Below are 12259 nucleotides of genomic sequence, written 5' to 3' on the forward strand. Positions count from 1 at the left end.
GCAGCACTCTGTGGTTGCATTGGGCGTCTGCCAGGTGCGAGCGTGTTTGACTGCATTGATAGAAGGTGTGGTGTCGCTGCACAAGAACATGCAAGCTAAGCAAAATCTTCCCTGGGATACACAGAGGTTAAAAAAAACCCCTCAAACTCTTCTCTTGTTTCTACCCTCTGTCTCCATTATTCTCTGAAACCGACTCCTCTCTCGTTCTCTCTTTTACCCGGTCACACTCTCTCCTGCCGCCTCCTCACCTCTCATCTGTCTCACCCAGCACTCTGCACAGCTGCGCCCTCTGTTAATTTCTCTCTGGTGTCTCTTTCCTTAACCTCTTTCTGCATTTCACTCTCCAACTCCCTCCCTTCATCCATCATTTCCCATCATGCTATTCAAGTTTTTCTCTCATTCCTGTCTGTGATTTTAATTTATGTAAAAAAAAAAAATGCTTAAACTTGAAAAGAAACAGAATAAAGTAGTTTCTTTCTGTCTTCCTTTTGCTTCATCTGCAGCAGACGTTTTCAGTCAGCCAGGGCCTGGGCTCCGGCGCCGGTTTGAGCTACACACCCTACCTGACTCCCATGTCCCACAGCATGGGCCTGGTGCCCACAGACATCCTGCCCAGCTCGCCTGTCATCGTCCCCGGCAGCCCGCCCGTCTCCATGACCGCAGGCTCCTCCTCCAACCAGAAACTGCTTCGTACGGACAAACTGGAGGTGACGCACCCAATCACAGTCCTCTCTTTTGTCAGACGAGATAAGAACGACAGCCTATCATAGTGAAGTATAATTAGAGGAGCATTTAACCTTAATTATGGATGTTACAGAGATGCACTAGATACATGGTGCTAATTGTTATCCTTCATAGCTGAAGAGCGTTGACAGGACTCTCTCTGCCCCCTGGATGTTATGGCTCTATTATGATAGGCATGAAAAATAAACTGAATTCAGGAAGACAAAAAAGATAAATAAAATCCGATGACTTAACTTTTTATTACAGAATTGGACCTAGAAATGTGCACATCTTTAACCTTTTTTAGACCTTTATGAATGCAGCAATCAGTTGAAGTCGTTTTGATAAATCCAGGCAACAGGGTTTCCACGCTCCACGAGTTTCCATGATCTAGGTCTAGAAAAGTATCTAAAAATATTTGTGTTTCCAAACTGTTGCCTCTTTGCATCACAAAAAAAAAAAAGGTAGCTTCATCTTACTGCATCCAAACAGTGTGAAACCATGACCACTATACACAGGCCTGCTTGAACTGGTAAAATGGGCAGCAGCAGCTGGGTCTGTAGGGACCTGGGTTGGGAACTAGAAGGTCGTCGGTTAAAGTCCCGGTGCGGACCAAGCCTGGAAATTGGTCTGGTAGCTGGAGAGGTGCCAGGTCACTTCCTGAGCACGGCTGAGGAGTCCTTAAGGAAGGCACCGAACCCCCCCCCCCCCAAGCCAGCTCAGGAGCACTCAGGGCAGCCCCTTCACTCGGACATCTCTCCATTAGTGCACGTCCATAGTCTCCTCTTTGTGCATGAGTGTTTCTATTTATTGCCATTCATTTCAGACATTTCATTGCGAATGCTCATATTGCGATAACGTCAAAATTGCGACTAATTGCCCAGCCCAAGGTTATATGCAAAGAAACAGTGCAGAGAAATGATGTCAGCAGTGATATGATAAGCTGAGTAACACATTAGCTAACAGAAAGTCCATACGACACCATGTTACACCATAAATGTTTGTGTGTGTAGCTGTATTATTTGTTTGATTTGAACCTTAAGAACTTTAAGGCTGAAAGGCAAACAGCTCATTTTCACATCTCAACAGGCTCCTCAGTGATCGTCCTTTACCTCTATTACCCTTGTGTGTTAGATCGTGTTACCTCTAACAGAAACAATTAAGGCTCGTATCAAATAAGATGAGTTGAAAAAATAGAGAGGATGCAATTACAGCGATTTTAAGTTGGGAAACGCTCAACAGCACAAACTGGTACTTGCCAGACGGGGACGATTACAACAACTTCAGCCGTCTCCGTCTGCCCCCTGGCAACAGCTCCGAATGAGGAGAGCTCTGTGATTGTGAAAGAGTGCACAAAGAGGAGATTATTCTTTTTCACCACGTTTATAAAGATAAACAATAATCTCCCGATAAGACCTGGAGGTGCTGCGTAGGTGTGTGCCTCGATGTGTTTTTCTCTGGGAGTGCTATCACTTAGCAACTGAATGAAGTTGGCTCTAATGAAACAGCATCCCTCTGAGACACGGAGCCCACACACAGCCTGCATGCGTGTGTGTGTGTGTGTGTGTGTGTGTGTGTGTGTGTGTGTGTGTGTGTGTTTTAATGTTGCATGAGGATTTGTGCAAGCATTCTGAGTTGCGTCCCAGAGTGCGAGACAAAAGCGAATCCCCCCCCCCCCTGTGATTATTTTCAGGCCTCTGAACAGTTAAACACCGACTGGTTCAGTAATTCTTCAATTATTTGGTTTTGGCAGACGTTGCATGGTGTTAAGGTTCAGAACTTAATTTATCGTCTTTGTTTACAGAAGGTTGGTGCACGTCTAGCACACATACTGTTTAAATCAAGGAATTTGTTTTTCTCCCCATATATCCCAGTATGAACCTGAATCATTTTTTGATTTCAAATTACGGTTGAAGGAGAAATATAGACATACTGGCCTGTGTGTTCCTCATTTACATGTTACTCTGGCAAAGCTTTTCCATTAATGGTGGGACGTAACAAAACTCGTTCCACCATTGACACCTCGCAGTACAATTAAAAAATCAATACTAATAGGGACAATTCAAATTCATTGGACGAAAATATTTATTGCAGCTCTCTTTTTCTGCTAGCAGAGGGCGCTATCTGCTTTGAGCTTCTCTTGTTTGATATGAATATGAAGTTTATTGAGCTGCCGTTGATTCTAGACGTACTGAGAGCTCATATATTCATTATTTTATGTCTCTGTGTTCTTCTTTGTTTTCTCCTTCTGCGTTCATCCATCTGTGTCTGATTTACCTGTGTGGTGTGCCTGTGCATCTGTCCCCTCTGTCCACCTGTCTCTCATGCTCCCAGGTGTGTCGCGAGTTCCAGCGAGGCAACTGCGCTCGCGGCGAAACCGACTGCCGCTTCGCCCACCCGAGCGACAGCCCCATGATCGACACCAGCGACAACACGGTGACCGTCTGCATGGACTACATCAAGAGCCGCTGCTCCCGCGAGAAGTGCAAATACTTCCACCCACCGGCCCACCTGCAGGCCAAGATTAAGGCGGCGCAACACCAGGCCAACCAGACAGCCGTGGCCGCGCAAGCCGCCGCCACGGCTGCAGCCATGGTAAGAGCACAGCTACAGCCTACCTACTGTTATCCAAACCTGCACACACATACTTATCGGTGTATTAACCAATCAAATCTCACAAGGCTCCTGCTGGTTAAGAGTACTTATCAGTCCCTCCAGGAAGTTCCGAATTCATGCAAACGCAAGCAATCCCTGCGCCCTTTATTCGACCTTGCAATTTTGCTCGGATTTGACCATTAACCTGAATTCCCTCCGCGACATATACATGCACGTCACCAAATTAACATCTTTCATATTCAAGTCGTTGATCCCCTGAGTTCGCCGATGAAGTGTAAACGTCCCAGTAGTTTACTGCTTAAATCACATTTTTAAATGCTTTTTCACGTCATGTTTTTTTTTTTTTAAACGACTCAGTACGATATCGAAAAGTGCCGAAAATTAAGCCATCAAAGATGCAAGCAAACTCATAACCACTGTCTAAAATGCGCAACATTTTTTGGAACTGCCAACGTATTTATGCAATTCAAGACCGTGTGTGATCATTAAAAACAGAGAGTTCCCACTCTTGGGTGCTTAGAGCTTCTTTTTTTGTTGCCATGGTATCGATATTGTTTAATTTTTACTAGTATCACACTGGATTAAAAAACCCTACTACTACAGTACGTCGTTAATATTTGAATCGCCCTCAATCCCTCAAAAAAATGGCGACCTGCAGTGCAACTTTTTTTTTCAAAAAGCTGCCATAAAATGAGGCTTTCTTTTTTCTTTTTTTTTTTGGCTGCAACAATCGCAGCAAAGCTCCACAGAATCCTGGAGGGACTGACGATGAGAGCGGGGAGCTTGTAAGGTCTGGATGGAACAATAAGGCTGTTTTTATAGCACCTATATACAGGACACCTTGAACTTTCAAATAGCAGCTTAGCCCTTCATTACGATGTGTGCAGGGAGGCTCTTTACAGCAGCGGATGACTAAGTTATTATTGGAGGTTTTATGGTCGTGGGGGAGCAAGTAAACCTAATATATATACAGTTTATATAGCATTCACACTAGCATAGGGAAGCTAATTGGAGACAGCCCAACCTTTCTGATAATGCTGCGTAAAGAATAATAATGGCTTTTGCAATCTTAAAACTAACCGCTAAATACGCAACATTACTACAAATCATCTGGTTTAAATGAAATGTAAACACATGCTGTTGATGATGACACCTTCAGTAACATAAAATGTGGAGCACTGCTTTATTACCCACCTGCGCTGGTCTGTTCCAGCACACTCCAGTGTACAATTCAGCGCCAAAAGTCACCTCAAAGTGAGGCCGTTGTATACAATAAAACTGGCTTTAGTGAGACCTAAACACATCAGTATAATGCCGCAAGAACAATCTGTTATTATCTCGCTGCAGTCTGCTTTTATTTTCCAATGCCCTTGGTACATACAGAGACAATGTGCTGGCTCAACCCCCTCCCTCCCCTCACCTCCCCTCACCTCCCTCCCCCCCCTGCTCTCAATGATAAGTGCGGCTCTCTGCAGATCAGTGCAAATTGAATCAGGGATGGATGAGGATGTAGCCTCACGGTTCAGAGAGAGGGAGGGGAGGGAGGGGAGGGAGGGGGGTGCACCCTCCTCCTCCTCTGGCTTTTGTTGGAAATTTACCCCAACAGGATGAGGAGAAACAGCTAGACAGACTTTAAAGAGACAGACAGTGAGACAGCTTTGGCAGTGTGTCTTGATCGTGTCCCACCCCTCCCTTAAGACTCTTAAGTGGCTTTCTTTTCTGAATGCTCCTTTTGGCTGCTGCACTCGCACACCTTCTACTGAGCCAGAGTGCTGACTGACTTTTTTGCTCCTCCATCATGGCATGGGCATGCATTACGCGTCGCACATTCCTCTCTCTCATTGGCTGGCTCCATCGCTGCTTGCTCTCTCCCCCCCCCCCTTGTCCTTCCTCCATTTAAGTGCTCAGTGTGGAAGAATGAGAAAGACGATTTCAGGTTAGTTTGTGCACTTTTTTTTAAGGAGCTGCAACGAAGCAGGAAAACAAGGGATTGAAACATGCATACATAAAAGACAGGCTGAGACATTTAATCTGACATTTTCTGTACACTGTGTTCTCGGGCTGTGTGTTGCAAGGATCAGGCGAGGAAATACGTATCACGATACTGACGGGTTATAATTCCAGATTAGCTTCTTGTAAATAAAGCAAAATATTACTTAATAACTCAGTTTTAGGAAAACTATGATGACGATGTCTCCAAGTATACATTAAATCACGTTTTTTTATCACAGCAGCACACATGTAGCGGTCTTTGACATAACATCCAGTGTTTCCACGGCAATAAACATGTCCTGTCTGTCATGGCGGCTCTTGTCATGAAGGTTGCCATGACAAAACACATCCAGTAGCAACACTCAAATTACAGATTTCTCTGGCTTTGATAACTGTTGGAAATATTTGAGGTGATGTAAGTACTCAACAACAACACAAATACAGCATAGGTTAAGACATTTTTTTTAATGAATTTAGATATTTTAGTGTAAACATTGTCCACACAGTGGAAGTGAAATCTTCGCTCTATTAACTATTTCATAAATCTCTCGTCTTTGAGAATTGACACAGCATCACAAAAACAGCACACCTGTCATTACATCATCACGTCGTCATAGTCTCCACGGCGTAGCAGCGCTCAACAGCTTCCCCACATCGTACACAAAAAGCATCTTTTCAAATAAAGCAGTTAATCTTCCCAGTGCATCCTCCTCACAATCCTATCCTCCTCACTCCTCTGTGTTGCTCACACACCGCCGCGTATCAACTTTATGAGCCAATCCTCCGTTTACCATCAGCAGCTATACGCTAAAGCGGAGGTGAGCGGGGTTAACCTTCAGACAATGCCTTGTTTAGTCAGCACCTTTAATCCAATTCTCTTTTAGCCCTTAGCTTAAAACGTGACGCATTTTTATTGAGACCCATAAAAAAAAGCCTGTATTGCTGCACTGCTGCAAAGAGGTAATATCATGACCCATAATTCACTTTTTTTTTTAACAAAGAGAAAACAGGCTTAAGTGTGCTGTAGATAAGGTTACACATTAACTGATACAGTTACAGTAAGAGGATCCTATTACAGAGATTATGCTGTGTTACTGTGCCACTTTTTTTCTGTTGCCTGCCGTGCTGTGTTCTTCCTCCCCGCTGCAACTTCAAATGCATTCATCTTTTGCTTTTCGTGTCGCATTGAACTGCCATTTTTTTTTTTAAACTTTAACTAACTGTGTCAGCAGCACAGAGCATCAGCGATTTAGTCTTCTTCTACTAGATAATCCACATGCATGAAGCAAGAGGCTCGTGCATGGACTCCCATCAGTGCTGTGCTCATCACATCCATCACTCTTTTTTTCTCTCTCTCTCTCAGCGGTGACAAACATTTAAAAAAGGACATTTTTGATAACTTCACAAATAAACAACCTTGTTAGGTTAGCGTCATGCCAATCTGAGATTCCCCAAACATTGACGTTTAAAGACGTTTTTTTATTTCTCTGAAGGATCGTAAGAATAAACAGAGCTCCACATTCTGTGTCACCGCCTCCCCGACGTTTCATCGATCACACTAACAAGCCAAATTTACCCACGAAGAAGAGTTAGTGCGAGGCTTGAACCAACACCATCACAGAGGAGGATAGACTGAAGGAATACAATCATTTCACCCTATTGCTGCTAAAATAACTACAAACATTTGTCCCCTTTTTTGCCCCCTAATTGCAGAGACGATCAAGTTTTTCCTGTCGATGAGAAAATATTAGTTTGCCTTCCCACATGCATCATATAAGAAAGATATGCACCAATGATGACATGTACAATATGACACATGTGCTCATATACAACCCTTTTAAATGTGCATACTTTATCTAGTGTATATGAGTGTTTGTCTGAGTCGTTAGCAGCTTAACGCTGCGTTTAGCATCTTCTTACCGGCCTGTTATGTCAGACAGAAGGGGTCAAATCCGATTATTTTTATATAGCATTTCTTTGCAGATATAAATGCTGTGTAGGGAATATTCTGCATCTCAATTTGCTGCGATAACTTTGCAGTTTTGTGCAATTAGAGCCCAAAAACATTGGATCAAGATAAGCAGGAAAATGTATGCACCAATACGGATACATTTAGGCCCCAAAATGATCGGGCAGTAATGTTTGCTTGTAGTTTGAAAGCTTTGTATGCAAACGTGTCCACTTCCTGCTAATTTGAAGGGCTTTGCCCCCTAAACCGATCTTCCTCACATGATCAAAAGGAGTCCTAAAAGAGCCTCGTAGTTGTTCCTTTGAACACTGGTCCCTCTATTTATCGTCTTGCTCAGTTGTGTTTTTGTGTCTCCAGCGTAGATATTTAAAAAAAGAAAGAAAAGAAGTTTGATTACTTGTCCGAATTGTTACTACTAAATGCTTTCTCCGTAGATTTTTAAATACCTAATAGATTCTTGCTTTAAGAGTTTAATATAGATGCTTTTTTTTTTTTTTTTTTTTTTGCTTATGTACTAATTCAAAGAGTAGCAATGTTTCTTTAAAAGTAAACAAAACAATTTTTTGTTTATGTGCATGCCTATTGTTTTGTATGTGGTATACTTGCATTTTCAGATTATTTTTTGTTTTTGTTTTTTTCCTTCTCACCTATCCACAATGCAATGCTGTCCCCCATGACGCACCTCTGCTTGCTGTTACCTGTATGTTAATACGCTTGAATCCCATTGGCCCACTGCCATCATGTGCTCGCTGCCTGCTAATTAAAGACTCAGTCGACTGCCAAAGCAATGAAGCGACCCCTCGAGGCAACTGTAGACCTGGTACTTGGACCTTTCACCTTTTGCTTTGCATGTAGCTTCTTTAATTGTACTGTAGCCACTCACAACAATTTAAGTTGGCTCTTTTGGTTTCTGTGAAAGACACTTTAATGTATAAATATTTATCATTTTAATGGCTTTGATTACCTACAACGTAATGCTAAATTAATCTCACAGTTTTCTTTAATGTGTTTGCCTTGCTATGGTGTAGTTTCTCATTGTCCTTGTGATAGTTACGGCAACTTTTCATGTTGTGCTGTGCATAGACTAATAACACATTTACAAATATCTCTGCTGTGTGAGTATACAGTTCAAATCGACTCTGCTTTTTGTGTGTGTTTGTTGTGTCTTGTCGTGTGTGTGTGTGTGTGTTGGGTGGACAGGCGTTCCCCCACGGCGTCCTCCAGCCCCTACCAAAGAGACAAGCACTTGAGAAGAGCAACGGAGCGAGCTCCCTGTTCAACCCCAGTGTTTTGCACTACCAGCAGGCGCTGGCCAACGCACAGCTCCAGCAGCCCGCTTTCTTTCCCACAGGTGAGAGCTCCCGATCGATGCACACATGCAAATAGAAGCACTCATAGGTATGCAGGGCATGCAGGGCGCACACAGACGCAGACACCACACTCACTGAATGTGCTCGGCTAACTTTCTATCTTTCACAAAGTCGTCCTTTTAGAGTTGCCTGTGCTAAAAATTAGATCACCTCTCATCATCAATTGCATCCACTAACTTCTATGTGATCGTAGTGCTCATGTTTCAACCATGTTTCAACCTGTGCCGTCTAGGGTTGTCACCATACCAGACCTTTAGATACTTGTAACAAAAAGATGTCCGAACCGGTTTGATCTGACGGCATCAGAAATCAAAATCTTATGTAATTTCTTGTTTCTAAATACTGCAAGTGAACTCCTTCATGCTCTCTAAATTGCACACACACGTTGGTACAGAAACATTGTGCATGTTAGACAGTGTTACCTCGTTTGCTCTCCGTTTTTAGGAGACATAAACGCAACTTTTGCACCTTCATGAGACCGTATCGTTGTCTCTGTCACACACGGCAGCTTTTGCTTAACTACATGACTTTTTTAAAGCTTTGGTACGTTCATAAAACACGTGGTCGACGACTTTTGTGTAATTTCTTAACGTTGATCTAGTGCTGGCCAACATGAACTCATAACTGTGGTCATGTTGTCGGGCAGTGCACACTTTGATCAGAACAATAAACATGTTTTATTACCTCTTGAATGTGACACACCTGTCACTGTAACGCCCAAACACACAGGAGAGCTAAACAAGTCTGGTTGTCTCCGACACAGAGGCTTTTTAAACTCTGTTTTTGACTCACCTATGAAGTGGAATAAGAGACAGACGTGTGCTTAATCAGTTCTGACAGACGTCTATATTGAAAAACAAAAATCACATTTTAAAGGCAATTTTGTTCCAATTTTCTCCGATTAATTCGAGTCCTTCCCTTATTGTTGGCCAGTATTTACCCCTCAAACAAACCGCTGTCTCTCATGGAAACAAACTGCAGCCGAAGCCCCCTCAGGTTGCCCCGTTAAATGAATTAACTGCTGCTAATGCTGCAGCCTGCAGCCACACTGAGTCATCACTGGCTCGTCTGGTCTCTTTTTGTCTCCCTGTGGTCTGAGATGCCTGACAGCGCCTCACTCCTTCCCTCCCTCACTCCCTCACTCTGTATCTGTGTGGGAAGTATCCCCAGGTTAGAGTCATGTAAGAAAATCAATTTTTATATACAAATCTGGACACTGATTTTTTTTTCCACTCATGAAGACTAAAACAGAAGAAAGATATTTGAAGTTTCAGGTAGTCAAAAATCTCTTGTGAATATTTGTAACAAGGTTAAAGCATGTGCACGTCCTGGCTCTGACACCTCATGATGCTGCCGCTAAAATCCATCATCTGTCCAGTTTTTCTCTCTTACATGAAAATAAAGTTTACGTAACTTAAGCCCCTTCACATCAGAGATCGTATTACCTCCTGACCATAATGTAACAGTCATTTTTAATCATGGCAAAGGTCAACAACCTAAATAGAGTTATTGCCTCCCAGAAATTAGGGGAAAATATTTCTATATCCATTAATTTATTTTCTGCAAAGAGTAGTTGTCTGCAGGCTCTTTTCTCCGCCTCTGTCCCACTTATAAAGCCGCACTAGCACCACACTGTATATGTAAGCTTTGACAGAAAGTTGGATGCACATCAGGAAGGCCCGTCTTGGTTCACAGCGAGGGAAACCGAAATCCTGGGAAGTGAAGTTCATCAGAAGTAAGGATGAGATGGAGGGGATGCAGCCAGGGCAGCATGCGGAGAGGAACGTAGAACTAGTCGACTGTGAAGAGGGCTTTAAGATAGTAGACAGTTAGAAATATGGAAATAATCGTTTTATTTCCGATTCATTAAAGAGTGAAGCAGACTTCTCTGTTTCTCTGTCCATAGAAGAGAAACAAACATACATGTTTTTAAGACGCTCGTTTCCTCTCTTTACACCTGCAAAGAGCAGCCAATAAACTCCGTGCTCGAGCTTTGCAACATGCTTTATCTAGTCACAGTGTTAGATCCTGCGGCATCCTGAAGTCTGCATTGTGATCTTTGTACATGAACAGTATTTTCCCCACTAATACAATAACTGAATCGGGGAATGATATTCCTCTGCATGCGTTAAATGACTGGCTGACAGCACGACTGTAACAGCAGCATCCAAGCTTTTATTTTTGTCTTGTCTAACCTTGATGTTCTCCTCCCTCAATTAACCCGTTTATTTCCTCCACTCTCTCTCTCTCTCTCTCTCTCTCTCTCTCTCACACCCCCACTCTGTCTCCCTCTCTCTCTCTCTCTCTGTCTCTCTCTCTCTGCATGAACACGACAGGGTCAGTCTTGTGCATGACTCCTGCTAGCAGTCTTGGTAGGTCCTGACCTTCCCTTTGCTCTCTCACACACACTGTTTGTATGAAAAGCATTGACAGGAGGGGGATGGGTGGAGGGGGTTTGAGTGGCTAATTTCTGCAGCCCTTCCAGGTGAGACAAAAGGTCATTGTTTTACCTCCTGTGTGGGGATGCAACTTTTAAAATGTGCTGAAGATTTTCATCACACTGTCCTTTTATTTATCCTGGGATTGGATATGATTCACATTTTGTAATGTCCTTTTTGTGTCACCTGAAAGAGTGACGACTCAGTTCATGTTTCCTTACTGACTCTCTCTCCCTCTCTCTCGCTAATGACTGTTTATGATTAGAAAGGTAGTTTGGAGTAAACACTGTATACTGATCTGTTGGAGGGTAGCTGTAGGATAGCTACTGTCTGTTTGCTGTGCTGTGTTTTGATCGGGAAATTTAAATCAGTTTCCCAGAGAAGTTATTTTGAAAGCTCAAAGGGGATGGGAATTACACCAAAAAAAAAAGACCAGAACTTCGGATTTCTACAAATGTTTTGCTAAATGAGGATAGGTACGACTTGTTCCAGTGCATTGCTTCATCCTGCAGCTGCCTGCGACACAGTTTATAACGGCTCTAACTTTACCCTCCGAGGCGAACGGAGCATCAAATGCTGTTTAATTAAAGAGCGGTTATTTCCACAGACAGGCTAGGAATCTTAATGAAACTGTCCAACCATATTGCAGGAAGTCCCCCTGCAGAGATAGACCCGTTCATTTTTTTTAAAAAAGATACATGATTCTCTTCAAAGCCACCAGACTCCATTGTCAAAACCAGCGATTTGACGATGCACAACTCGTGAGCTGCTCGTCTACTGCTGCATCGATCAGGGTTGTGTTCTGGTTGATTGAAGTGATTTTAGATGTTTTGGCTCAGTCCGAAAAACATAAACAGACTAACCTTCCAATGCAGAGGTCGACCAGCAACTCAAACTAGAAAACCAAACTAGAATCCCTGTTTTGGTCAATGGAGTCTGGTGGCTTTAAGGAGGGTAATGGATGCTTAATGCTTTTTTTTTTTTAAAAGACAGTAAATCCATGATGCAGAGCGCAGGAGTCGCTGGTCTGCAGCTGCCTCCGTCACCTTTGTGGTCTTGTTTATTTAATTGATTTTAGATCTTGATCTCAGATCAAACACAACAAAACAAACACAAACTAACCTACCAAGACGGCGGTAGAACAGCAACTC

At 43.0% G+C, this 12259-nt stretch overlaps 1 protein-coding gene across 18 annotated transcripts in view; it reads left to right on the forward strand.

Moving 5' to 3' along the window:
• The window catches only part of LOC109990187 (muscleblind-like protein 2a), a 65457-nt gene that overhangs the window by 41247 nt on the left and 11951 nt on the right, over positions 1 to 12259 (forward strand). For 7 of the 18 annotated variants that reach the window (XM_020642202.3, XM_065952056.1, XM_065952057.1 and 4 more), the window contains exons 4-8: positions 504 to 707; positions 3058 to 3318; positions 8067 to 8120; positions 8501 to 8651; positions 11007 to 11042. In XM_020642202.3, coding sequence (XP_020497858.1) covers positions 504 to 707; positions 3058 to 3318; positions 8067 to 8120; positions 8501 to 8651; positions 11007 to 11042 — 706 coding nt within the window. Of the gene's footprint in view, positions 1 to 503; positions 708 to 3057; positions 3319 to 8066; positions 8121 to 8500; positions 8652 to 11006; positions 11054 to 12259 lie in introns of those variants that run through there. The other 11 variants (XM_065952054.1, XM_065952061.1, XM_065952053.1 and 8 more) reach the window with 5 other exon arrangements.

This window comes from Labrus bergylta, chromosome 24, assembly GCF_963930695.1.
Source record: "Labrus bergylta chromosome 24, fLabBer1.1, whole genome shotgun sequence".
NCBI classification, from domain to species: Eukaryota; Metazoa; Chordata; class Actinopteri; order Labriformes; family Labridae; genus Labrus; species Labrus bergylta.